This window comes from Macaca mulatta, chromosome 16 (genome assembly GCF_049350105.2).
Source record: "Macaca mulatta isolate MMU2019108-1 chromosome 16, T2T-MMU8v2.0, whole genome shotgun sequence".
Lineage (NCBI taxonomy): Eukaryota > Metazoa > Chordata > Mammalia > Primates > Cercopithecidae > Macaca > Macaca mulatta.
Window position 1 is genome coordinate 4,417,653 of NC_133421.1, and position 24,858 is coordinate 4,442,510.

At 52.4% G+C, this 24,858-nt stretch overlaps 1 protein-coding gene across 6 annotated transcripts in view; it reads left to right on the plus strand.

The window, feature by feature from the left end:
• RAP1GAP2 (RAP1 GTPase activating protein 2) overlaps positions 1–24,858 on the plus strand; it is a 299,993-nt gene that overhangs the window by 101,950 nt on the left and 173,185 nt on the right. Inside the window, exon 1 of one of the 6 annotated variants that reach the window (XM_028835878.2) lies at positions 2,740–3,227. The exons of 4 other annotated variants lie outside the window; for them this stretch is intronic. In XM_028835878.2, the coding sequence (XP_028691711.1) occupies positions 3,121–3,227 (107 nt within the window). In that variant the 5' untranslated portion in view covers positions 2,740–3,120. Of the gene's footprint in view, positions 1–2,739; positions 3,228–24,858 lie in introns of those variants that run through there. One more of the 6 variants, XM_028835879.2, reaches the window with a different exon arrangement.

Consider the following 24,858-nt stretch of genomic DNA (forward strand, 5'->3'; position numbering starts at 1 on the left):
TGGGAGGCCAAGGCGGATGGATCACCTGAGGTCAGGAGTTCGAGATCAGGCTGGCCAACATGGTGAAACCCAGTCTCTCCTAAAAATACAAAATGAGCCCAGCATGGTGGCGCATGCCTGTAATCCCAGCTTCTCCGGAGGCTGAGGCAGGAGAATCGCTTGAACCCAGGAGGTGGAGGTTGCAGTGAGCTGAGACTGTGCTATTGCACTCCAGCCTGGGTGACAAGAGCAATACAATGTCTCAAAAAAAAAAAAAACAAAAAATTAAGTAAAAAAGTAAGTTGATGTAATTAAAGCAAAATTATAAACGGCAGAACAGCATGACATTAAGACAAAGAATTGTGAAGGAGGTGGCGTGTGGCCCAATTGTGGGAAGCTTTGGCTGGGCTAACTGCACACACTGGCTGGAAATGGTCTTGTTTTGTGGTTTGGTGTGTGTTAACCCTGTTTGTTTCGGGCAGGGATGGTCTTCCATTTTTCTTTCTTGCCCTAGGCTCTTACATAAAGCTGGACATACTGCACATGTTTAATAAACGCTGGTGGAATGGGTAAGCCTAGCATTGATAGTTGTTCCAGTCTCTGCTATTGATGGGTTTTCTTGTGCTTTGGGGTTCCCTCTGTGGGGTGTGGGTGTGATGGGCTGTGGGGGCTGGAGTCGGAGTTAAGGAGGGGAATTGGTGTCTATGCACCAAAGGTGGCGAGCTTGTAGGGCAGGGACAGAAGGATGGAACCTCTTACTGCCTGGAAATTCTACCTCTTAGAGACTCAAGAGTCAGGGTCTGAGAGGCTATGGTCTTTTGGGGGACAGCCTTGTGTTTGCAGCCACACTGGGGTTGTGGAAGGGCTGGGAACCCCAGAATGAGAGAATGAATAATGGAACCTGCTTGGTGGATTTTGTGCCTTCATCATCCCAATTCCCTGTTGTAGTTGTTTGGAGAGATGGGGTCTAACTATGTTGCCCAGGCTGGTCTAGAACTCCTGGTCTCAACTCAAGGGATCCACCTGCCTCGGCCTTCCAAAGTGCTGGGATTACAGGTGTGAGCCACCCCGTTACCCACGGTGCGCTTGACCTGAACGAGCTCCCACACTCTCACCTGCTGGGAAGGAGGGTCAGGCCTTCTGTTGAGGTGCAGCCTTCTGTGTATGCATAAAATACACCCTAGGCTAAGATAGACCTAAGCCAGCGCCCTCATCACCTTCCCTGCCATCTCGCTGAAGCAGTCCATCAGCTAACCTGTGGGTGCTCCGGTGCTGTGTGCTACAGCGCGGCGGGAGAGGGGGGAAGAGAAAGCTCTGGGCTGCATGCCGCTGGGAGCTCTTCCCTCTTCTCCACCAAGGACATTCATGTTATTCTTTTTCCAGACCAATTCTTAAGTCACTACTGGCATAGTACTTGCAGCCCGCCTAACCGCCAATCCCAGGAGTGCGGCCCGGGTCATTCAAATCTCTAGCTATAAAAAGAAGTCCATGGTTATCTATATCTCTGATCCCCCACAACCCCGGCAGTGAGGGGGTGGGGGGCGGCAAGGCCAGTGGTAACGGCCGCTTCATAAATAGACCATTTTACAACCACCCTGCGGCTCCCTCCCCTCCACCCCAACTCCAGTGCCAGCAGGAAGCTGTGGGCATTCGAGAGGCTGGGCTGAAGCCTCAGGTCCTCAAATTCGTTTGCAGTCCCTCTCCCCTCTCCACCCAGCAGGGTCCCCTCCCTGCCTGGATTTTCTGTGTCTGCTTGAACACCAGAGTATAAAACAAACAAACAAACAAGGCAAATTGCCTCAGGGGGGGACCTCTTTGGCTCCAAAGATGGACTAATTGGCTTGCTTTAATTCCCTCCAGCCCCCTGCCCGCTTCCTTTTCCCTAGGGGGGCAAAGCGGTGAGTGATGCAGCGGGGCGGGAGGGGGCTGGGACGCTGGACGGCACGTGGAAGTGGATGAGGGGGCTTGTGAGCGAGACCGTGCGCTGATAGTCGGGACCAGGCCACAGCCCTTTCCCCAGCAGCGGGCGCGACCTTCCGCCCTTCCTTTCCGAAGGAGAGGAGGCTGGCGCGCGGCTGGCAGGGGCGGGAGGGACCACGTGGGGAGTGCGCAGCGCCCAGGCCAGGTGGGCGCGGGGAGCGCGGAGTGGGATGCGCCTGGCCCGCCAGGAGGAAGCGGGGTCGCAGTGAAGTCGGTTATTGACCCGGTGTGGAGTGAAACTCCCAGGGCCGGGAGAGCCAGTGTTCGCGGGGAGCCGACCCAGCCCACCCTGCACCCCCGCTCGGCGATCCTTGCGCCGACTCTGGGGGGAGGCGGGGGCAGAATTCCGCCTCATTCCGCGCCCCATCCATACGCTCCCACCCGGGGACCCGGGCCCGGGAGCTGCGAGCCGGGGCGGGCGCCGGGCTCAGGTGCCCCCTGTAAACGCGGGGCGTCCGGGAGGGGACGGGGACCGCGCGCGGGCAGTTTCGTTTGGACCGAGGAGGACGCGCGTTTCCTCTCGGTGCCTGTTTTCTCGCCCTCTGTTTTAAAGGCAGTGACAGCATCGGGGAAGTATCCGGGGCCGGGCCGGGGAGGGCGGCAGCCGCCTCTGCCTGGGGAGGGAGCTCCGGGCCGCCGGCGGGAGTGCGGGCGGGGACCAGAAGACGCGGGCGAGGGGAGGCAGGGCCGGGGCCGGGGCCGGGGAGGGCGCCTGGGAGCCGGGCAGGGGGGTCCCGGGAACGCTGTCCGCCTCCTCCTGCGCTTCGCCCGCTCCCTGTGCCCCGCGTCCTCCACCATCCGGGCGGCCGAGGCCGGGGCGCGGGAGGCGGGGCCGGGGCGGGTCCCGGCGCGGGCGGCGCGTCTGAGCGGGAGCCGGGAGCCGCCGGCCCGGGCCGCGCCCGGAGCGAGCCTCGGAAATGCCCGCGCCGGGGGAGCGGACGGCGGCTGCCCCGCGGGCCCCGAGGAGACGCTGAAGGTCGCCGGGAGGGAGGGGGGAGCGCGTGGTCACCTGACCCCCGGGGCGCACCTAGGCGGGGCGGGGCCCATGCGAGGCGGAGGCCGGGGGCCGGGGCGCGGGCGCTGGGGCCGGGTGCGGAGCGCGCGGAGCCGGGGCTGCGGGGACGCGGGCGGGCGAGGTCGGGCACCGCGGGAGGCCTCGCCATGTCCCAGCCCGCGGGGAGGAGGCATTGCCGGAAGGCGGGGATCCGCGCCGCCGTGGTGCTCATCGGACTCCTGCACAAATCCCGGAGGCAGAATAAAGAGAAAAGGTAAACCCCGGCGGCGCCGCCGGCCCCTTCCCTCCGCTCTCCTGCTACAGTCCGGTTTTCTTTGGGGTGGACTTTTCGGATGGGTGTTTGGCTCCGTGTTGGTTTGCAAAAAGCCTCCTCTCCAGGTACCGTCGCGGGGAGCGAGTTCGGAGCTTCGCCCCAGACCTTGGCTGGTGCGAGGAGCCTGGGCAGGACCTTGCGGGAATCGGAGGACGGCTGGGAGGGCGCATCGGGGTGGATCCCTGACGGAGGGACCCCAAGTCCGTCGCCCCCAGACCCTGCCTTTGCAGACCGCGGCCCCCTTCCCCAAGCCTGCAGCCGCGGATGCCATTGATCCAGCCCGGGCGGCTCCATGCGCCGGTGTTGCCATTTGCTTCTCTGCAACTTGGCTGAGCCCGCGAGGTGCCTGCCTGGCCGAGATCCGCTTGCTCTGCGCTCGGTGCCGGCAGGCGAGGAGCAAGTTTGGAGGTGGCTCACTCCTCACCCACCCCCTCGCCCCACCGCCGTGGGGTGACTTTGCCTCTTCGCCTTTCTGGTGTTTATTCTTTCGTTTACTCCTGGATGTCGAAAATAGTTTTCTTTAGCTATTTCAGAGACATTTTGGACGACCTGTGTGATGAAAGGTGTGGGGCTTGGGGTGGGCAAAGGAGGTTCTGGGGAAGCGTTCTGGGCTGCAACCCCAGCTGCAGGTCTGACATCCACCAGACCCCACGGAGCTACCAGGCAGGTCGTTGGCACAAAGCCTCCCTGTTCTGCTAGGGTGCATGGCAGAGCCTCCAGCAATGGGGGGAGGGGAGTGTGAAAGCTGACTGCCCACAGAAATGTTGCCGGGATTTCGTGCAGCTTCCAGTGACCCTGCTGGATCCTAGTTACCGAATGAGTTTTGGAGTGGTTAATACCGCACCCTATAAGACACGGGCAGTGGAGCCAGGGACACCTGGGGGTGACCAGCAGCCGCTGGACATGCCCACAGGCTGAACGTACTTGGGGTGGTGGTAGGCAGGGAATAGGGGGGACTTTGAGAAGCTGGCATGGATTGGCCTTGTGGTGGGTTGTGTCCCATTCCTCTCGTCCCCCCTTCCTATAATGTAGTGTAACAAGATGTTGCCCACTGCACAGAATGAATTTCCCATGAAATGACATAAGGTGGTTCAGCATGAAATAACATTGAGTCAGCTAGTGAGAAAGTTCTTCCTTTTTCAGTTCTCTGCGAATCCTGTGATTTCTCTGAGGGGAAGTTTCAGGTGGGTGCTAGTCTGCCTGTAACGCCTTTTAAACACTTGCTAATCTTCCTTTTGTAGCTAAGAGAGAGCAGACCTCCGGCTCAGGTCCTCTGAGTGGGGAACAGTTGCCTGGCTAGAACTTAGGTTGTTTTTCTTTTTGTTTCATTTATTTTTAGGATTCTCTCCTGGTTAATGGCCAGTGGTACTGATTTTTTTCCATTTGTGGCAGTGATATAAAGCATCACTTTAAATTAAACATATGAAGTCACAGGAATGAATCAATTAAATTAATTAATTAATTTTTGAGGAGGCATCTCACTCTGTTAGCCCAAGCTAGAGTGCAGTGGCACCACCTTGGCTCACTGTAACCTCCGCCTCTGGGGCTCAAGCAATTCTCGGGCCTCAGCCTCCCGAGTAGCTGGGACTACAGGTGCCCACCACCATGCCCAGCTAATTTTTTGTATTTTAGTAGAGATGGGGGTTTCACCATGTTGCCCAGGGTGGTCTCAAACTCCTGAGCTCAGGCGATCCACCTGCCTCAGCCTCCAAAGTGCTGGGATTACAGGTGTGAGCCACCGTGCCCAGCTGAAATGAATCTATTTAATAGAAATCATAGTAATAATAGTACAAGTGTTATCAAATATAGTGGAAATCCTGCGAGTGGTCTAGGAATGGCTGATGCCAGGGACGTGTGTGTGTCTACCAGAGGAAGCTGCCATGGGAGCTCTGGAGCAATGTTCCAGGGCCTGAGTCCCTCTTCCCCTGGACTTGATTCCCTTCCGTGCTCTGCCCTTCAGCATTTTATCTGTAGAGTGATGGTGAGCAGGGCAACTCTCTAAAGCCAGCAGGATGTATGGGACGGCTGGTCTGAGACAGCCTGGGCCTGCTTCGAGGGCTGGAATGGAAAATGGGCTCGATAGAAAGGCAGACGCGTGGGACCAGTTCTTGATTCTGAGTAGAGAATGGGTGGTGGTCCGGAGGGTGGAGAGGAAAAGACCCCTGCACAGATAGCAAGAAGTTCTCTTTCTGGCTCATCTGTTGACTATGGTGTGATGGTAGATTTCATCCCTGTGAGCCTCAGTTTCTGCCTCCCCACAAAGGACTGTGAGACTCAAGTCAGATCGTGTGAGTGGAGATAGGACAGAAAGGTACGAAGTGCTACCTGAGGGTAAATGGGGTTTGATCAGAACTGATCCCCCTCTTCTCTCCTTGAGCCTACGCTCCTGCTGACCAAGGTCAGAGGTCTGGTGGTGACAGCCACACCAGTAGCAGTCAAGACCAGCCATGCGTGGGCCAAGGGGGCAGCCTGGTGGGTATGAGCGTGGGCAGAACGAGTCTGTGAGTGGTGGGGGGTGCAGTGAGGCCCAGGGAAGGACCTTGATAGGGACAGGGAGGGATTGGCTGGGGCCCGTAGAGTCCTTTCTTTTTTCCTGAGTGCACCGTGCTCTTGCCTGCAATGCAGGCAGACATCGGTGGCCTTCCCAGCCCCTGGCTTCATCCCATTCTTCTGTCGCTCCAACCATCCTGATGGCTTTGGCCATGGACTTAACCTACCCAAGGAGAAAGAGTGATTGGTTTTATCATGACACTAAGTGACCTCTGTTTCCTTTGCTGTATCTGGAGTTTCTTTGTCTTTAAGCATCTGAAATCAGTGCAGCGAACACTATTGACCCTTGCTCTGCGGGCGCTGGTGGCCATGGGAGGCCTGGAGCAGGCTGCAGCTGCCGGCTTCTCTTAAGCACTCCCCAAACTCCATGCTGGGCATTAAATTTGATGAGTTCTTTCTTCCACCCCCTCTCATCACAGGATGGGGTCAGGCTCAGGCCCCTTCTCCCAGAAGCCTTGATCCATCCATCGATCTTCCCAGCACCTTTAATTGACAGGCTTGTGCAGATAACACTCTTGGCTCTTAGCTTTAAGGGTCGAAACGGTTGTGTGTGGCTTGCAGGGGCCACCCAGTGGTCTTTGTCATCCTCCTGCTCTCTCCAGGCCAGTTGGAAATATTGCGTATTAGGGGACAGGACAGGGAGGTGTACCAGGCAGGGTGGTAATGAGACAGGTGTCCCATCCAGTCCTAGAACTAGGAGACTCCCAGGCAGTCTTGGTAGTTCCCAAGAACTGTGCTCCAAGTTCCAACTTCAATTTCCCTCTTCGAGAAGTGGGCGTGGTGCTCATCATCTTGGACCTGACCGTGCTGTACGGGAGCTCTAGGGCAGCCTGGAGGTGATGGCTCTTTCTGCCCATCTTTCAGGGTTTCTAGCACATGGGATCCTGTTAAAACAGCGGCGTGTCTGAGAGGGGATTGCATTTGAGCATGGCTCCTAGGAGACACCTGGATGAAGCCTTCCTCAGAGACTGCGGTTTGGAAACCGCTTCGATTTTCAGAACCTGCTTCTTATGGATGTTGGTAGTGGGGAGCTTGGCTTCCTGAGGGGGACAACAGGCACGTTTGCTGGGAAGGACAGAGGCAGAGAAACACAATCAAAATATGTACGTTCTTGGCCGGGCGTGCTGGCTCACGCCTGTAATCCCAGCACTTTGGGAGGCCGAGGCGGGTGGATCACCTGAGGTCAGGAGTTTGAAACCACCCTGGCCAACATGGCAAAAACCCGTCTCTACTAAAAATGCAAAAAGTAGCTGGACATGGTGGCAGGTGCCCGTAATCTCAGCTATTCAGGAGGCTGAGGCAGGAGAACTGCTTGAACCCGGGAGGCTGAGGTTGCAGTGAGCTGAGATTGTGCCACTGCACTCCAGCCTGGGCAACAGAACGAGACTCTGTCTCAAAAAAAAAAAAGTACGTTCTGAAAGATGTGGATAAAGTCAGTGTGGCCTTGGGTGTGACTTTCTGAACCAGAGACAGGTCATATAGCATAAATGAAAACAAATCCACTTCTTACAGTGGGTAGTTATTTTAGGACAGCTCCCATCATGGAGTTTATGAAGAGGAAGATATGGATTCTCTCATCATTCAGCAAATTCTGGCAGGTTCTCAGGGGACAGCCTCGAATCTAATGAATGTGATCCCTTTCCTGTGGAGTATCATACCTGGTGGGTTATTCTTGGGTAGAAAAATCCTATCACAATTTTTTTTTTCAACATTTTGTTGTGAAAATTCTCAAGCACACATAAAAGTAGAGAGAATAGGGTAACATAATGCCTAGTTCCAGCCATTATCAATTGATGGCCCCAATCTTGTTTCATTTATTTACCAGTGCACTCCTCCACCAGATTATTTTGAAGTACATCTCAGACATTAGATTTCATTCTTAAATATTTCAATTTATATCTTAAAGATAAGAATTCTTGGCCAGGCACGGTGGCTCACACCTGTAATCTCAGCACTTTGGGAGGTCAAGGTCGGAGGATCACCAGTGGAGCCCAGGAATTTGAGATCAGCCTGGGCAATATAGTGAGACTCATCTCTACAAAAAAAAAAAAAAAAAATAGCTGAGCCAATAGGTGCTATGTGCCTTTGGTCCCAGCTACTCAGGAGGCTGAGGCATGAGAGTTGCTTGAACCCGGGAGGCAGAGGTTGCAGTGAGCCAAGATAGAGCCACTGCACTCCAGCCTGGGCAACAGAGAAATAAAAAAAAGTTAAGAATTCTTTAAAAAACCCATAACACTACCATTATTATACCCCTCTAAATTAACAGTGATGTCTTAATACCATATTTAGTCAGTATTTGAATTTCCCCAGTTGTCTTGTAAAAGTTTTCAAAAGTTTTTTTGAAGAAGAATTCAAACAGTACTATGTGATAGGTGATGTGTCTCTTAATCTGTGTTTTCCTCCAACTTTTTTTTTTTTTGAGACAGGGTCTTGCTCTGTCGCCGAGGCTGGAGTGCAGTGGCACGATCTCAGCTCACTGCAACCTCTGCCTCCCGGTTTTAAGTCATTCTCGGGCCTCAACCTCTCAGGTAGCTGGGATTACAGGTGCCTGTCACTACACCTGGCTAATTTTTGTATTTTTAGTAGAGATGGGGTTTCACTATGTTGGCCAGGCTGGTCTCGAACTCCTGGCCTCAAGTGTTCCACCCACCTTGGCCTCCCAAAGTGCTGGAATTACGGGAGACAAGAGCCACCCCGCTCGGCCCCTCCAACTCTTTTAAAAAATGTTTAATTTAATTTAATTTTTTTGGAGATGTGGTCTCACTCTGCTACCCAGGCTGGAGTGCAGTGGTATGATCTCGACTCACTGCAACTTCCTCCTCCTGGGTTCGAGTGATTCTCCCATGTCAGCCTCCCAAGTAGCTAGGACTACAGGTGCCTGTCACCACGCCCAGCTAATTTTTGTACGTTTTGTAGAGATGGTGTTTTGTCATATTGCCCAGGCTGGTCTTGAACTCCTGGACTCAAGTGATCTGCCCACCTTAGCCTTCCAATGTGCTGGGATTATAGGTGTGAGCCGCTGTGCCTGGCCCACCCAACGCTTTTTTTTTGGGGGGGGGGTGGAGTCTTGCTGTGTCGCCCAGGCTGGAGCACAGTGGCCTAATCTTGGCTCACTGCAAGCTCCGCCTCCCGGGTTTGTGCCATTCTCCTGCCTCAACCTCCCGAGTAGCTGGGACTACAGGTTCCCGCCACCATACCTGGCTAATTTTTTGTATTTTTAGTAGAGATGGGGTTTCACTGTGTTAGCCAGGATGATCTCGATCTCCTAACCTCGTGATCCACCTGCCTCGGCCTCCAAAAGTGCTGGGATTACAGGCGTGAGCTACTGCGCCCGGCCCCAACTCTTTTTTTCTTACAATTTATTTATCGAAGAAACTGGACTGTTTGTCTTGTGGAGTTTCCCACAGTCAGGATTTTGTGGATGGCATCTCCTGGTGTTATTTAACATGTTCTGCTGTCCCCTGTGATGCCTGTATGTTGGTATTTAGTTCTAGAGGCACTATCAGATTTGTTTTTTGTTGTTTTTTGGTAAGATCGTGCCATTACTAGTTGTGTAGTTGTCTGTTTTTGGGATGTTAGCCATTGTTGATTGATTTGTTTCTAGGGTGTGAACCTGGTGTCGAGAGGATACTTGTGTCCTGCCATTGCAGGCAGCCCCATGAGCTGACTGGACAGGAGGACTGTGTCTGTGGGTTGTCCAGAGTTCTGGCCTTGCAGTCCCAGAGTCCCAGAGCTGGAAGGGGCACGAGACAGGAGCCGATCCACTCCCTGGTCCCAGAACAGATGGCTGCTTGTTCTCTCCTTAAGAGGCAGCTGGGTCCTGCCCTTTCTGGAAGGGCCTGTCTCCTCTTCTGTCTGATGTTTGAATGACAGCCGGTGGGCTGTTGTTGCTTTAAAGAACAAACATCTCCCTTTAGCCGGCTTCCCGCTATTCACTTCACCAAAGGTCTGAGGCCTTAGACGTTCAAGTTGAAGGAACAGAATGTGAGGCTCAAATGAGTTTAATTCCTCCTGAGCCGCTATTTTAATCTCCTGCTTGGTCTCCTGGCTTCTAGTCTCCCTTATCCACTCTCCTTATGGTGACTTGAGTGGAGTTTAAAACATTCAAATAGAACCAGGTCTCTCTCCTGTGGAAAGCTCTCCGTAGACTTTCCGTTATATTTATTTATTTGAGACAGCATCTCGCTCTGTCACCCAGTCTGGAGTGCAGTGGCGCGATCTTGGCTCACTGCAGCCTCCGCCTCCTGGGTTCAAGCGATTCTCCTGCCTCAGTCTCCCAAGTAGCTGGAATTACAGGCGCCCGCCATCACGCCTGGCTAAATTTTTTTGTATTTTCATTAGAGATGGGATTTCACCATGTTGGCCAGGCTGGTCTTGAACTCCTGGCCTCAACTGATTCTCCCGTCTCAGTCTCCCGAAGTGTTGGAATTACAGGCATGAGCCACCATGCCTGGCTGACTTTCCATTATACTTTAAATGACATCCCAATTCCATAGTCTGGCCCACACCCCCTGCCTGCTTCTCTGACCTCGCCTCCCACCTTGTCATCCTTTCCTCCCCGTGATCACCGTGCTTCTGCTGTGGAACCCTCCTTTCCACACCTGGAACATGGCAGGCCTGCTCCTGCCTCAGGCCCTTCGCACCTGCTGTTCACAGTGAGCTCATTGGCTGGTGCTTCCTCATCACCAGACTCTTCACTCATATGGCATCTCTTCCAAAAGGCCTCCCCTGATGATCCAATCTAAGCGGCTCCTTCCAGTCATGACTGATTTACCCTGCTTTGTTTCCTCCATGGTACTTCTCGTTTACTGATCATATCTAGTGTGTGCAATGAATAGTTGATTGGCTGTTCCCTCCCCTAGAATGGGAACTGTTTCAGAGCAGTAACTTTGCCTTCTTTACCTCTGGGTCTCCATTGCCTAGAATAGGAGATGCTCAGTAAATATTTGCTGAGTGAATGGATGGAAGCCCAAGAGGCCTCCTGGCTCCCCCAGGTAGAATGTGCCCGTTGCCTATTTCTCTGGGGTCTTTTTCTTTCTTTTTTTTTTTTTTGAGACAGAGTCTCGCCCAGGCTGGAGTGCAATAGCATGATCTGGGCTCACTGCAACCTCTGCCTCCCAGGTTCAAGCGATTCTCCTACCTCAGCCTCCCAAGTAGTTGGGATTACTGATGCCCACCACCATGCCCAGCTAATTTTTGTCTTTTTTTTTTTTTTCGAGACAGAGTCTTGCTCTGTTGCCCAGGCTGGAGTGCAGTGGTGCCATCTCGGCTCACTGCAAGCTCCGCCTCCCGGGTTCACACCATTCTCCTACCTCAGCCTCCCAAGTAGCTGGGATTACTGGTGCCCACCACCATGCCCAGCTAATTTTTGTCTTTTTTTTTTTTTCCGAGACGGAGTCTCGCTCTGTCGCCCAGGCTGGAGTGCAGTGGTGCGATCTCGGCTCACTGCAAGCTCCGCCTCCCGGGTTCACACCATTCTCCTGCTTCAGCCTCCGAGTAGCTGGGACTACAGGTGCCCGCCACCATGCCTGGCTAATTTTTTGTATTTTTAGTAGAGATGGGGTTTCACCATGTTAGCCAGGATGGTCTCGATCTCCTGACCTCATGATCCACCCACCTTGGCCTCCCAAATTGCTGGGATTACAGGTGTGAGCCACTGCGCCCGGCCAGTTTTTTGTATTTTTAGTAGAGACAGGGTTTCACCATGTTGGTCAGGCTGCTCTCGAACTCCTGACCTCAGGTGATCTGCCTACCTTGGCTTCCTAAAGTGCTGGGATTACAGGCGTAAGCCACCGCGCCCGGCTCCCTGGGGCCCTTTTAATACTCAGTGCCCTCTAATGGGCACCCTTTTTTTTGTTGTTTGAGATTGGGGATTGTCTCCGTTCCCTCTCCTTTCTTTCCTTCCGGAAGAGATTTTTGTAGAGAATTGCGAATGATCACTTGCCCACGTGTAGCTCTGTTGTCATGCCTCGCCTCTGCATCGCTTTGGGGCCCGTAGACGTGAGGGACCAGGCTCCGCCATGACCATCCTGAAGCTGGGACCAGGAGCCAGGGCTGTTCTTGCCTCTGCGTTCCTAGGTCTTGGGTCCTGGAACTGCCGCCTGATTGGCAGAGGCAGCCTCCCTTCCTTTATGCCAAAGAGGGGCCAGTGGGCGTCTGAATTAGTGGACGGTCGCCATTAGCCAATATATACATTTTTCTAAATGCATTTTTCTCTCTTTGGAGCCTCTGCGGTGCACAGATGGCTGCTTACCGGGATGTTGCCAAATAGAGGGCTTGTCAGGCCTGTTCGGTGAAATCCACGAAAAGCGCTTCTGTTCACACGGGGGCTGCTGAAGGGCCCAGGAAGTCTCTCAGTCATTTTAAGCAGATGAAGCACCCCCATGCCCCCCGACTCCCTGCCCCCCAACAAACTCAGCTTCTTTGCCTACTGAATCCATAAAAAGGAAGTGAGGTAGGCAAGATGACTTCAGGTGGACAAGTGCTTTTTATTTTAATAGCTACTTTAAGAAATGAATCCTGGCAAGTGATACTGGTTTTCCATGTATAATAGTTACATAACATTAGAAAACCGGAATTTGGGCTGTGCACAGCGGCTCATGCCTATAATTCCAGCACTTTGGGAGGCCAAGGCAGACAGACACTCAAGGCCAGGAGTTCGAGACCAGCCTGGCCAACATGGTGAAACCCCATCTCTACTAAAAATACAAAAATCAGCCAGGTGTGGTGGCGTGCACCTGTAATCCCAGCTACTTGGGAGGCTGAGGCAGGAGAATCTCTTGAACCTGGGAGGTGGAGGTTGCAGTGAGCTGAGATCATGCCACTGAACTCCAGCCTGGGTGATAAAGCCAGACTCTGTTTCCAAAAAAAGCAAACAACAGAAAGACCTCAAATTTGTTTAAGTAAAGAAGTGTGAGTCTGTTTAAAGAAAAGTGTTAAGAGAAGACACAGTCAGGTGGAACAGGGGTTTGGGAAACATTGGAAAGCCAATGTGAAAATGCCTGAGGGGTAGGGAGTACCACTGGAAGGAGAGGCCGTTTCACACATGTTAAAATGGGCCAAGCAGCACCAACGACCTGGGGTTGGAGAAGCTTCAGTGGTTGTCACAGCCAACACATTTCGTGGCTTGCAGTTTGCCGGGCCCCGTGCTAAGGGCTTATGTGCTTATTTGTCTTAATTCTACCAGTTATTGTCTGTTTTCCAGACAAGGAACAGACAGACGCTCAGAGGTTAAAGAGTATGCAAGGGCAGAATGAAAGGTGGGGGAGCAGAGATTTTAACCTGGGTCTGTGAAGGTCTAGAGACTGCCCTTTTTTTTCTTTTTTTGAGACAGTCTTGTTCTGTCGCCCAGGCTGGAGTGCAGTGGCGCGATCTCGGCTCACTGCAACGTCCGCCTCCTGGGTTCAAGTGATTCTCTTGCCTCAGCCTCCTGAGTAGCTGGGATTACAGGTGTGCGCCACCACGCCTGGCTAATTTTTGTATTTTTAGTAGAGACGGGGTTTCATCATGTTGGTCAGGCTGGTCTCGAACTCTTGACCTCATGATCCACCCGCCTCGGCCTCCCAAAGTGCTGGGATGACAGGTGTGAGCCACCGTGCCCTGCCGAGAGACTGCCCTTAACTGTCATATTATTCATGACCCCAAGATAAGCACTTGTGAAGTGCCTGGCTTGTCATAAGTGCTTAGTACATGCTGCTGCTGCTGCTGCTGTTACTAATGCATTGAAGTGTAACATATGTCCTGTGAGCGTACAGGTCTTATAAGCCTTGCGTGTTTTTACATAGGTATCTACCTATATAGCCACTACTCAGATTAAGATATAGAACTTTCCAGAACCCCAGCAGGCTCTCTTAAGCCTCTCCATAGTCCAGTGGCTCACGCCTGTCATCCCAGCACTTTGGGAGGCTGAGGCGGATGGATCACTTGAGGTCAGGAGTTCAAGACCAGCCTGGCCAATGTGGCGAAACCCTGTCTCTGCTAAAAATACAAAAATTAGCCAGGCGTGGTGGCAGGTGCTTGTAATCCCAGCTACTCAGGAGGCTGAGGCAGGAGGATCGCTTGAACTGGGGAGGCAGAGGTTACAATGAGCCTGGATTGCGCCGCTGCACTCTCCAGCCTGGGCGACACAGGGAGACTCTGTCTCAAAAAAAAAAAAAAAACAAAAAGAAAGTAAAGTCAGCCCCATCACTTTAGGGATTCCACTAAGAGTGTCTGGTGGGCACCCTTTATACTCATGGCAGAAGGAAGAGCATGGCTGGTATTTCGTAAGCTGAGATTTCTGAGTGTGGGGGTCCTGGTTGAACCCTGAAGAGGGTCTCAAAGAATCCAAGCTCATTTCTAGGGGTGAGTACACTTGGTTTAACCTTCCTTTCTCCTTCCAGGCAGACTGGTGGGAACCTGGAACCGACACGGTGTTTATTCAGTGCCCTTGGAGTAAGGGTGGCTTGAAAAATTGTCACTTGCTTTTAAGCTTATCAGTTATGAACACTGTGTTTCATGAAGGCTGGAGCTCCAGCCAAGTCCTTCCCGGAGTCCTCCAGGGGTGGGCATCCTGGCTTGGAGCTGGGGACGCCTCTGGAGACATGTCGGCCCCATGTGTGTCCTGAGATGGCTGACCTTGCCTCACGGTTAGTCCATTTCTCCAAAGGCAGGAGTTGCAGGCGGGGTGGGGGGGAGGGCCTGTGGGTGAGAGCTGCTCCCTCCCTTCTCTCCCCCTCCTCTGCCTTTTTCTCTTTCTTTACTGTAAAGATCTTTATCAGCCACACTGAATGCTGTGTGGCAGGAGCAGGGCGTATGATGATACCTGTTGTCAGGAAGGCTTACTCTAGGGGGTAGAGCAACTTGTAACAACCTCACAAGGGAGGCATCTCTTTTGTCTTTGGTTGATGAATGGGGCTTAGTTAAGAGTCTAGTAAGAGTGCAGGCAGGGCTGGGCGTGGTGGCTCACACCTGTAATTCCAGCAACTTGGGAGGCTGAGGCAGGCGGATCACCTGAGGTCGGGAGTTCGAGACCAGCCTGGCCAACACGGTGAAACCCTGTCTGTATTAAAAATACAAAAATTAGCCAGGCGTGGTGGTGGGTGCCTGTAATCCCAGCTACTCAGGAGGCTGAGGCAAGAGAATCACTTGAACCCGGGAGGCGGAGGTTGCAGTGAGCCAAGTTTGCGCCATTGTACTCCAGCCTGGGCAACAAGAGTGAAACTCTGTCTCAAAAAAAAAAAAAAAAAAAAAAAAAGTGGAGGCGGGAGCCCCCTGGTTCCTCACCATCATGTCCTGTACGTGGCACCACGCTGTCCTGACTGTGGAGAGTGCAGACCACAGCAGCCCTCCCACCTGGGAGCTTGCAGTCTGAGACAGAGGTGGGCAGCAGGCCCCTGCAGACTCCTCATATGGTTAGGAAGCCTGTCCCCTGGACCAGACAGAGTCCTAGGTGCTGAGGACGCAGCCGTGGGCAGCACAGAAGCAAAGCCCTGTCTGGCTGGAGCGTCCATGCTTGATGGGTGTTGTTGCGCCCACATACTTTGTTTTTTCCTTTGGAGCTGATATTTTAAAATTGGAAGATTCCACATTGTGAATCTGTTTTTCAGTCTTGAGAAATCAGAAGCTCTGGGAACACTGGCTGGACTGGCCTTCCCTTATTACACTTGAACTTCTAGCTACCTGTTCAGTACAGAGCTGGTAGCCTGCTGCTCACTGCAGCCCATCTACACCTGGCCATACCTGTGCTACCTGCCCCTCCCCTGAAGGATGGGTCGTCAGGAGGTCTGGGTGTAACCCTGTGAACACAGAGGCTGGGGGTTGCATCCCAGCCCTGCGCGTCCTTTGAGCCTTCTTGGTCTTGGGCAGATCCATTGCGATGAGAAAGAAGGGGTCCCGGCAGCCTAGCGGGGTGCCCTGTGGGAGCTGGGCTGCAGAATGGCCACTGTGGATTTGCCTTCAGGTATTCCTCCTTCCTTCCCCCCCCGAATTACCTCCAAACAAAATGACAGACGTTTGGGAGGCTGCGCATTGCAATACAGAAACTCAGGAATAACGTGAGAAGCGACAGACAGGAACACTCGTGGTTCCCCGCTCTGGGCCTGCACCTGGCTGGTACTTACGCTTCACTTACCTCATTTCATTCTCTGCATGACACTGATGATCATTATCTTCATTCTTCATAGAGGAGAAAGCTGAGGTTCAAAAGGGATCGTGTCTCCAATGTCATCCAACTTGTGTAACAGAGCTGGGATTCCAATCTGTCCAGTGCCAAATTCTATCCTTTTTCTACCACCACCAATTACGTGGTGACCCCGGCCGAGGTACTTAACCGCCCCCGTGCTACAATCCAATGAAGTGGATTGAAATGCAGCTCGGAGAGACCAGGTGTCCTGGTCAAGACTCCAAAACGTTAAGAACTCTGGCACCCTAGAACATTCTGCTTGTTTTTAAAGGAAGGGACCAGATGGGTCTCTGGAACAGCTGGGCTTCTTTTACTTGCTTAGCCTGAGCTAAGGGGAGGGTGGAGCCGCCAGCACGGAAAGGTCTGTCCTGTCAGGCGTCAGATAAGCTGAAAGGTCTCCTGGCTACTGGCCTCGCTAATGAGAACAAAAATTCTCACTTCTCGACGTGAACAGGAAGGTCCCGGCTGCAGCCTGGGTTACCTGTGCCGTCTGTATTTTAATAGAACGTTTATTTTAATAAGATCTTTAATCTGAGATGCACGGGCAGAAACAATGTGTAAATGAAGAGGTCACTGAAACAGGCCATCTGAAAATGAGGTCTGCAAATGTGCCAGGAAGGGCTTTTGAGAGTGACAGCCATAAAGGCCCCTTATGGATGGCCAGAAGGTCCCCCAAGGCACGGCCACATGAAGGCAGGACGCAGCCGTGGTGCAAATGACAGGAACCGAGACGCCTGGCTTCCACATCGCAGCTCCTCTGACCCCCAGCCCACTTCTAGAAAGGGCTGCCAGCCCTCTTGGTGGCACCTGCCCCCTCTTTCCCCTCCACGAATGCAAATGCAGGCTGCAGTCCCTCCTTAAGTGGGTTGTGTCCCAAATTCATTCACTCGTTCAGTTCACCTCCATCAATATGCGGTGCTCTCCCTGCCTCCAGCAGCCCGTGCTCCCGAAGGAGAGATCAGCCATGGAATGTGAATCCAAGACAGAAGGGGGAGGTGTGGAGAAGGGGTGCAGGGAGCCCTGGAGGTCAGAAGAAAGGGGGGGCCGCCCAAGGAAGGTTGCCTGGAGTTGTTGGCATTTGAGGTGGGCCTTGGAGACTGGACAGGATGTCTGCAGGGAGAGATGGAGTGTGAAGCACATCCCAGGTAAAGGAGACAGTGGAAGGAAAGGGGCCAAGGTAGAAAAACAGGGGCCCGCTCAGATCCCACTTTGGCTGTGGTGTGGATTTCCTGCTGGGCTGTTAGGATGGCCTGGGGCTGTTTCGTGTTTGGTGTTGAATGCTGGGGAAAGAAGGGCAAGTCAGGCCGTGGGAGGCTTCCCTGCTCCCTGCCTCCCCTAGACTCAGGGCAGTTGGTACCCCAGTTAGTATACAAAAGCAGAGTCTGTCAGTATTACATGTGAAACAATTCTGTAACATTTGTATTACTGTGATTTTTATTAAGAAGTTTGGGGCTGGAGGGTCTTTGTGTTGGTGGGCCAGTAGGTAATACCCCCAACTATTGATTTATTTTTTGAGGTGGAGTCTCCCTCTGTCGCCCAGGCTGGAGTGCAGTGGTGGGATCTCGGCTCACCGCAATCTCCGTCTCCTGGGCTTAAGTGATTCTCCTGCCTCAGCCTCCCGAGTAGCTGGGATTACAGGTGTCCGCCACCATGCCTGGCTAATTTTTATAATTTTAGTAGAGACAGGGTTTCACCATGTTGGCCAGGCTGGTGTCGAACTCCTGACCTCAAGCGATCTGCCTGCCTCGGCCTCCCAAAGTGCTGGGATTACAGGCGTGAGCCACTGTGCCCGGCCTATTTTATTTTCGAGACGGAGTCTCCCTCTGTGGCCCAGGCTGGAGTGCAGTGGTGTAATCTCAACTCACTGCAACCTCCACCTCTCAGGTTCAAGTGATTCTCCTGCCTCAGCCTCCCAATTAGCTGGGATTACAGGTGCCCACTGTCATGCCCAGCTAATTTTTGTATTTGTAGTAAAGACAGGATTTCACCATGTTGGCCAGGCTGGTCTCGAACTCCTGACCTCAAGCGATCTGCCCGCCTTGGCCTCCCAGAGTGCTGGGATTACAGGCGTGAGCCACCACGCCTGGCCTCTGATCAGTCATTTAGCTGATTTAGTCAAGAAACTTTTGGTTGGAAGTGACAGGCTCCAGTTCAAATTAATGTAAAGAAAAAAAAAGAAGTTTTGGGGTTTAGGTAACTGGAAGGTTCAAGGGGGATGGATTCAGACCTGGCTGGATCCAGGGCTCCAGTGGGGTCCCTGGACACTGGTTCTTTTACCCCATCTCTAGACTGTGCTAGACTTTGGGTTGCCTTCGTCCTCAGGTAGCTCATCCACAAAGATGGATGATGGCTGCCGCGGGCTGACCTTCTACCCGCTTAGCAATACCAACAGGAAGAGCAAATCTGTTTCCCAATCATTTCAGCAGATGTCCCAGGGATGGCTCACCCTGGACAGAGTGAGTCACATATGCATCCCTGAACTTTGGCCAGAGGGGTGGGATACACTGATTCGTGAAGTCTAGGTCTTACGCCTACCCCCGGTTCCGGGGATACAGGGACTTGGCTGGGAGTATAGGAGGGATGGGTCACCTAAGGAAACCTGGCGTGTGGCTCTCAGAGGCTCAGGGGATGGAAGCTGGGCAGTAAAAAATGCCAACAGCTGTCCACTCTGCTGGCCCTAGTGGCTTCGTTGATGCCGATCTTGGCACAGTCTTGTCAACTTGGCTGGTGGCTGCAGCTGCTGGTACCCTCCCAGACGCAGGGAGGCTTCCTTCTGCCTTGGTTGGATGACGTGTGCTTTCTTCTGCTTCTTCACGGATGCAGCTCGTGGGATCCCCCAGCCTTTGGTAATAAACACACTTCCTGGGCTGTCTTTTCATCAAAGCAGTCAGCCTGTGACCGTGCTGGACCTGGTCTGAGAGGACAGCCTGGCTTTGCTTGGGGTTGACCCTCAGCTCTGGGATTGGATAATGCGTCCCCATCCTGTTTTGCTGATGCTTTGTGGTGCCCAACTGCCCTCCACCCCAGCAGGTTGGGATTCCTTGAATACAGATTGCCCCTCCTTCCAGACATCTGGCCAGTGGATGCTTTTGGTTACAAGGCCCTGGCTGAGAGAAGGGCTGGCTCTCTGCTATCCATCCCCCTGGTGGAGGGCCAGGCCCAGAGGAAGTCTCAGAGGTCTTAGAAATAAGGACCTCTAGATAGCAAAGATATGGCTGCAGAAGGTCAGAGGAGCGGCCTCAGGAAAAACCCAGGGGGATATATGATCGTGAATGTACATGGTGTCGAAACCGCTGCCCTCGGTTTTCCCATGTGTGAAATGCGACTAAGAAAGTCGCATTCTTGTTTGTGAATGGAAGTCTTGTTTATGTGCAAACAAAAATTTTATTTAGTAATTCCTCTACTAGGTGCAATTTTTTTTTTTTTTTTTTTTTTTTTGAGATGGCGTCTTGCTCTGTCACCCAGGCTGGAGTGCAGTGGCAAGATCTTAGCTCACTGCAACCTCCACCTCCCAGGTTCAAGCTATTCTCCTGCCTCAGCCTCCCGAGTAGATGGGATTACAGGCGTATGCCATCACACCTGACTAATTTTTGTATTTTTAGTAGAGATGGGGTTTCACCATGTTGGCCAAGCTGGTCTCGAACTCCTGACCTCAGGTGATCCACCCACCTTAGCCTCCCAAAATTCTGGGATTACAGATGTGAGCCACTGTGCCTGGCCAGAACAGATAGTGTTTGATTCTACTTTGTCTCTGTCCATTTGAGCTGCTATCACAAAATACCACAGACTGGGTGGCTTAAACCAACATTTACTTCTCACAGTTCTGAAGGCTGGAAAGTCCCAAGTTCAAGATACTGGCAGATGGGATGTCTCATGAGGGCTTAAATCCTGCATCGCAGACAACTGTCTTCTCGCCGCGTTCTCACATAGCGAAGGGGCAAGGGAGCTCTCGGAGGCCTCTTTTCCAAGGCACTGATTCCATTCATGCGGGCTCTGCCCCTCCTGACCCAATCACCTCCCTAAGGCCTCTCTTCCTAATACCACGACAGTGTGACTGAGCATTTCAACACAGAAATTTTAAGGGGTCCACAAATAGAGTCTATAGTCTATCTACTCACATAGCATACAGTATGCTTATTTGAGGCACCTAGAACAGGCAGATTCACAGGGCAGAAAGCAGAACAGAGGTTGCCGGCTGTTGGAGGGAAAGGGAATTTTTGTTGAATGGGTACAAAGTTCCTGTTCAGGATGATGATGAAGTTCTGGAAATGGACAGTGGTGTTTGTTGTACCACGATGTAAATGCCACTGAATTGCAAACTTAAAAATAGTTAAAATGATGAAAAAATAAAACCTAACCAAACTTCATTCAAAACCTTGATAGGTACAATAGAAAAAGCGTTTCTCTGGTTGAAGATGGTGTGGGCTGGCGGGTGGCTCTCGCCTGGTCTCCGTGAATTCTCAGCTGAGATGGGAACCAGGGTGCCCTGGGGACTCTAGGGAAGCAGCAGCCCTCCCTCCTTCCCCAGCAGCGCACATTCTGAAGTTGAAGTTCCCTCAGGGCTCTATCCTGCCCAGGCTCACACCCCCACTGAGGGTCACGTGTTGTTGGGGAAGGTCAGGCCCCGGGAGCAGGTGCGGGCAGCGCTGGGCAGCGCCGGGCCACCTCCTGCAAGCTCCCCTCTCACCCTGACATTTCCCTTTCCTGCAGTCTCGGGCTCACGGCCAGCCATCAGCCAGCACCCTATGGTGCTCTTCCAGGAGGCTGATCTGGTGAGCAGGGACACAAAGGGGCTCAGCAAGTTACCCAGGGGGAACATGGCTCTGGGCCATGTGAGTGGAGGGCTTGAGTTTAGTGACCACGATGTGGATGCCCTCTGTGACCTGCTGGCCTGCTTTGAGATGGGCAGCAGCTACCCCAGGGTGCGTTGACCTGCAGAGTAGGCCTCAGGAGTGTGAATCTTTGCCATCCCTGACCCCGGCACAGCCTCAGAACCTTCCTCTGAGTGCACTTTGCGCTGCTTCTTGACAATCTGTTTTTTTTTTTTTTGGAGACGGAGTCTCGCACTATCACCTGGGCTGGAGTGCAGTGGCGCAATCTTGGCTCACTGCAACCTCCCTTCCAAGTTGAAGTGATTCTCCTTGCCTCAGCCTCCCAAGTAGCTGGGATTACAGGCGCCCACCACCACACCCGGCTAATTTGTTTGTAGTTTTAGTAGAGGCGGGGTTTCACTATGTTGGCCAGGCTGGTCTCAAACTCCTGACCTCATGATCTGCCTGCCTCGTCCTCCTAAAGTGCTGGGATTACAGGCATGAGCCACTCCGCCCGGCCTGACAATCTGGTTTTTAAAAGAAATATTTATTATGTTATAAAAATCCTTGTTCCCTGCAGAAAATTTGGAAAACACAGAAAAGCACAAGGATTAAAATAAAAATCACCTGCAACCCCCAGAAGGGAGGCTGTAGAGATATTAACGTTTAATTTGTTTCCTTGTGGTCTTTTTTCTTCTATGCCAAAGCACGCCCTCTCACGTCACATACTTACATCTGCATCTACATCTGTTTCTCTGTATTGTAACAAAATCCGGATTATACTTTAGGTACAGGGCATTAGTCAAGACCCTTGGTGGCAAGTGACAGAAGCCCATCTTGAATTAGCCAAAGAAAATAAGGGGATTTATTGGCTGGGGTAACCCATCTGTGGAAAGGGTTGGGCTTCAGGAACAGCTGGATCCAGGGCCATTGGCAGAACTCCTGTCTCTTGTCGCTGTGTCTCTTTGTGTTGGCTTCATTCTCTTGGGCCATCTGTCCCCATGATGTTGGATCCATGGTTGTAGACCTTTGTGGGCTAAACATTTCATTTTATTATTATTATTATTATTATTATTATTTTTTTTTTTTGAGATGGGGTCTTACTCTATTGCCCAGGCTGGAGTGGAGTAGCTTTATCTCAGCTCACTACAAGCTCCGCCTCCCAGGTTCACACCATTCTCCCACCTCAGCCTCCTGAGTAGCTGGGACTACAGGCGCTCACCACCACGCCCGGCTAATTTTTTGTATTTTTAGTAGAGACAGGGTTTCATCATGTTAGCCAGGATGGTCTCGATCTCCTGACCTTGTGATCCACCCCCCTCGGTCTCCCAAAGTGCTGGGATTACAGGCGTGAGCCACCACGCCCAGTCTATTATTATTATTTTTTTGAGACAGAGTTTCACTCTTGTTGCCCAGGCTGGAGTGAAGTGGACGATCTTGGCTTACTGCAACCTCCGCCTCCTGGGTTCAAGTGATTCCCCTGCCTGTGCCTCCCGAGTAGCTGGAATTCCAGGCATGCGCCACCACACCTGGCTAATTTTTGTATTTTTAGTAGAGATGGGGTTTCACCACGTTGGCCAGGCTGGTCTCAAACTCCTGACCTCAGGTGATCCCCCCAGCTCAGCCTCCTGAAGTACTGGGATTACAGGCGTGAGCCACCCTGCCCAGCCAAGGGCTAAATTTTTTTTTTTTTTTTGAGATGGAGTCTCGCTCTGCCGCCCAGGCTGGAGTGCAGTCGCTGGATCTCGGTTCACTGCAAGCTCCACCTCCCGGGTTTATGCCATTCTCCTGCCTCAGCCTCCCGAGTAGCTGGGACTACAGGCGCCCGCCACATCGCCTGGCTAGTTTTTTTTTGTATTTTTTAGTAAAGATGGGGTTTCACCGTGTTAGCCAGTATGGTCTCGATCTCCTGACCTCGTGATCCACCCGCCTCGGCCTCCCAAAGTGCTGGGATTACAGGTGTGAGCCACCGCGCCCGGCCTTGTTGTTGTTGTCTCTAAGATCTACCTGTCTCCTGAATTTCCCCCAGAGAAGAAGGAAGGAAAGCTCCAAGGAGGAGTTCTGATTGGCCTGGATTGTGTGTCCATCTCAGTCTCTTTGTGCAGGGGTGGGAGCGGGGAGCCATGATTGGTCCAGGGAGAGTCAGGGGCGCACTCTGATCAGAGTGCTGTTGTGTTACAAGAGTCCTTTCCAGTGGGAGAGGGGCAGTTCCCTAAAGTAGAGGTGGGGAGTTTGATTACAGAGGAGGGAGAGGCAGCAGCGGGTAGGGCCGGCAAACACCATAGACAAGAACTGCATTGGGGTTGGTGCCAGCCACAGGGGTGCGAGCACGGTGTGTTGGGTTAGCACGTGGGCCCTCACCTTCATGCTGATTTAATTGGGGTTCAATTGGTACCATCCCATGGGCAGCACAGTTTGGTAATAGCTGTCTCCATTATACATGCCTATCCTCTTTGACCCAGTGAGCCACCTCTGGGGATCTATCAAATGTGCATCTTGGCCAGGCACGGTGGCTCACGCCTGTAATCCCAGCACTTTGGGAGGCTGAGACGGCCGGATCATGAGGTCAGGAGATCGAGACCATCCTGGCTAACACGGTGAAACCCCGTCTCTACTAAAAATACAAAAACTTAGCCGGGTGTGGTGGTGGGCGCCTGTAGTCCCAGCTACTCGGGAGGCTGAGGCAGGAGAATGGCGTAAACCCGGGAGGTGGAGTTTCCAGTGAGCTGAGATCTGGCCACTGCACTCCAGCCTGGGCCACAGGGCGAGACTCTGTCTCAAAAAAAAAAAAAAAAAAAAAAAAAAGTGCATCTTTCCACATAGGTGGGATGATGTAGAATGAGGTCATTCACTGCAATATTATTTGAAATAACAAAACACTGAAAACAACCAAATCCCTGTTCATTGTGAACTGGCTGCCTAAATTATTTCACATTCATGCCATGGACTAACTACTTAAAATAGTATGACGAGGCCGGGCGCGGTGGCTCACGCCTGTAATCCCAGCACTTTCAGAGGCTGAGGTGGGTTAATCACCTGAGGCCAGCAGTTTTTGACCAGCTTAGCCAACATGGCAAAACCCTGTCTCTACTAAAAAAAATACAAAAATGAGCCGGGTGTGGTGATGCATGCCTGTAGTCCCAGCTACTCGGGAGGCTGAGGCAGGAGAATCGCTTGAACCCAGAAGGTGGAGGTTGCAGTAAGCTGAGATTGCACCATTGCACTCCAGCTTCAGTGACAGAATGAGACTCTGTCTCAAAAAAAAAAAAAAAAAAAAAGAATGGTGAAGCTGTCTGTGTAACTGCATCAACTAAAATGAGTGACAGAAAGACCAGTTCTCCAAAACAAAGAGTTTCTTTGGGAATAGCAAGGGATTGCAATCTGAGGGGTCCATGCTGTGGCGGACCATAGGCCTGTCCGAGGGGATTGGGACAAGGGGAAGCTTTTAGAGAAAAAAGAAGGTCATATAAGCTGTTTTGAAACAAAGACCAGTGGTTACAGAGGCTTATCTCAGGAGGGGGCTTTTGTTCTTGGTGGTATTGGCTGCTGCTAGCAGAGGGTCTTCACACAAGTGGCTTAACTGGAAAGTTCCAGCAGGGACAGCCCTTCCCGGCAATTTCTGTTACCCGTAGGCATACGTGAAGGCCTTTTCTTCATGGCTTCCTTTTGTTAGGGTTTGACATAAGCCACTCCATTTTTGATACAACTTTCCCAATTGATGGAAAGTTCTCCCTAGATTTTTTTTTTTTTTAAAGACAGTGTCTTGTTCTGTTACCCAGGCTGGAGTGCAATGGTGTAAACACTGCAGCTTTGACCTCCTGGGCTCAAGGGATCCTCCTGCCTCAGCCTCCTGTAAGCTGGGACCACAGGGGCACGCTACCATGCCTGGCAAAGTTTTTGTAGAGACTGGATCCCGCTTTGTTGCCCAGGCTGGTCTTGCACTCCTGGGCTCAAGCAATCCTCCCACCTCAGCCTCCCAAAAGTGGGACTCCAGTAAAAATACAAAAATTAGCTGGGTGTGGTGGTGGGTGCCTGTCATCTCAACTGC